Source organism: Nuphar pumila, unplaced genomic scaffold (genome assembly GCF_984573655.1).
Source record: "Nuphar pumila unplaced genomic scaffold, dmNupPumi1.hap1.1 HAP1_SCAFFOLD_499, whole genome shotgun sequence".
Classification (NCBI taxonomy): domain Eukaryota; kingdom Viridiplantae; phylum Streptophyta; class Magnoliopsida; order Nymphaeales; family Nymphaeaceae; genus Nuphar; species Nuphar pumila.
In genome coordinates, this window is record NW_028323376.1 from 52,913 (window position 1) to 54,865 (window position 1,953).

The window sequence follows — 1,953 nt, forward strand, 5'->3', positions numbered from 1 at the left end:
GGCAGCTGAACGCAGAGGTCGCAGTACTGGACCGTCGCAGTCGCAGTGCGTCACCCAGGCGCACCCCACGGGACCGCACACCAGAAGGCTCAGCATCCGCCTTCTTGAGGAGCGGAAATGTCACTTTTGAAGCCATGCTGGTCATATCACGCCCTTCTGCGTTATGAAGCTCCGGGAGGAGAAATACCCGCAGCCTGGTACCTTCGCGCCTGGCTACCCTAAGCCACACCAAGGCATGTATTCCTCCTCCCGCGTGCACGCACAGTGTGAATGGGTACTGGATAGTGGGGCCACAGACAGTATGACTCGCGAGCGGCACATTCTGGCAAATTATGTCAGGTTTCCTAAACCAACCCCTGTCAACTTTGGGAACGGGACATGTGAGCACGCCCTAGGCATGGGGCGGTGCGGCTCAAAACCACTCATGGGCTGCTGCACTTACGTGATGTCAAGTATGTGCCCTCGCTCGTGTCAAACTTGCTCTCTGTCCATGCGCACACGGCGACTGGCCATTCTCTTGGAATTGACCCGCACTCCTCCGTCTTCGAGATCGCTCATGGGGAGAAACTCGTCGCCACAGCCACGGTCTGCGATAACATGTACCTCCTGGATGTCCCACGCATGCGCACTGCTCTGTTGCTGTCAGGGAGTCTCTAGCCATGCGCTGGCACCGGAAACTGGGGCACACTGGCATGGGCACAGCTCGCGGACATGCAACGCAAGGCTCTGCTGGGTGATTGCCCGGTGACTCCTGTGGAGTTCCTCCACGCGCGTGACACTGAATCGTGCAACCCCTGTCTTGATGGCAAGATGCATCGCTCTTCTCACCCTGACAGGACTGGGCAGGCACCCCATGTCAACTTCAGGGTGCACTCAGATTTGATGGTTCTGCTCAACTTTCCCACGGTAGCTAAGGAGCGCTATGTCCTGACTCTCTTAGAAGAGTTCTCAGGGTTCCTCACTTGTTCGCTTGCTGCATTCGAAAGACAGGTGATTACGCATTTCCTAGGCATGGTCCGAGAAATGGCCACACAGGGGGGACAATCAGTTAAGCGCATACGCACTGACCAGGGCCGCGAGTATGTGAATGCGACTTGAAGGAAGCATTTGAGAAGTTGGGCATCTGGCATGAGGAGACCGCAGGCTATACGCCGGAGCAGAATGGTAAGGCTGAGCGCCTGAACCGCACCCTAATGGAGCGCGCTCGCACCATGCTGAGTGCGGCTAGGGCCTGCCAACCACCCTCTGGGGATACGCCATCCTGCACGCTAATCACATACGAAACTGCATGCTCTATTCTCCCACGCAGCGTGTGCCTTACCATGCGTTCACGGGCTTATGCACCTTCTATCTCCCAGTTTCACCCATGGGGGTGCGACATCCGCGTGCACGTGCCTGCCAGCAAGCGTACCAAGCTTTCCCCGAAGAGCACGGTGGGCATATACCTCGAACGGCAGGTGCCTTGAATTCCAGGAACGTTTACGCACTGGTTGATGGGAGGATACTGACCACATGTGACTTTCGTGTCAAGATAGTGTTCCTGACCCCTCGACCCCGACTGGCGTGCGAGCCTCGGTGTGGAAGAGGGGCAGGCTGATCAAGGCCTTCCTGCCCCCTCGGGTGATGCGGATTCCTCGCGTGATGGTACTCCGCCTGACGGCACTACTTTCCCGCTCGTGTCCCCGACGGGTCTGGCCGATACCGCCCAGGTACCGCCCGTCTTCGTGGAGTCCCCATTCCCCACACTTGCCGTAGTGTTACCGGTTTCGTCAGAAAATCATAAGTTTCGCGAAACTTTCGCGAAAGGATGCTCGAACGAAACGTTTCGTCGAAACTTATTAGTAATAAAAAAATAAAACCTCGCATATTCAATTACATTTCTCGAAAACGATTGCAAAGCTCTCAGCACCGTTCTCCTTCGCAAATATGAAACATTCGACACTGGAAAGTACA

The 1,953-nt window shown here is 56.0% G+C and overlaps 1 protein-coding gene across 1 annotated transcript; it reads left to right on the top strand.

Moving 5' to 3' along the window:
* The first annotated feature begins 711 nt into the window (after nucleotides 1-711).
* On the top strand, nucleotides 712-1,098 carry LOC149810124 (uncharacterized). Its single transcript, XM_089994413.1, has one exon. It carries the CDS (start codon nucleotides 712-714, stop codon nucleotides 1,096-1,098), a length of 387 nt encoding a protein of 128 aa, XP_089850539.1.
* The last annotated feature ends 855 nt before the right edge of the window (nucleotides 1,099-1,953 follow it).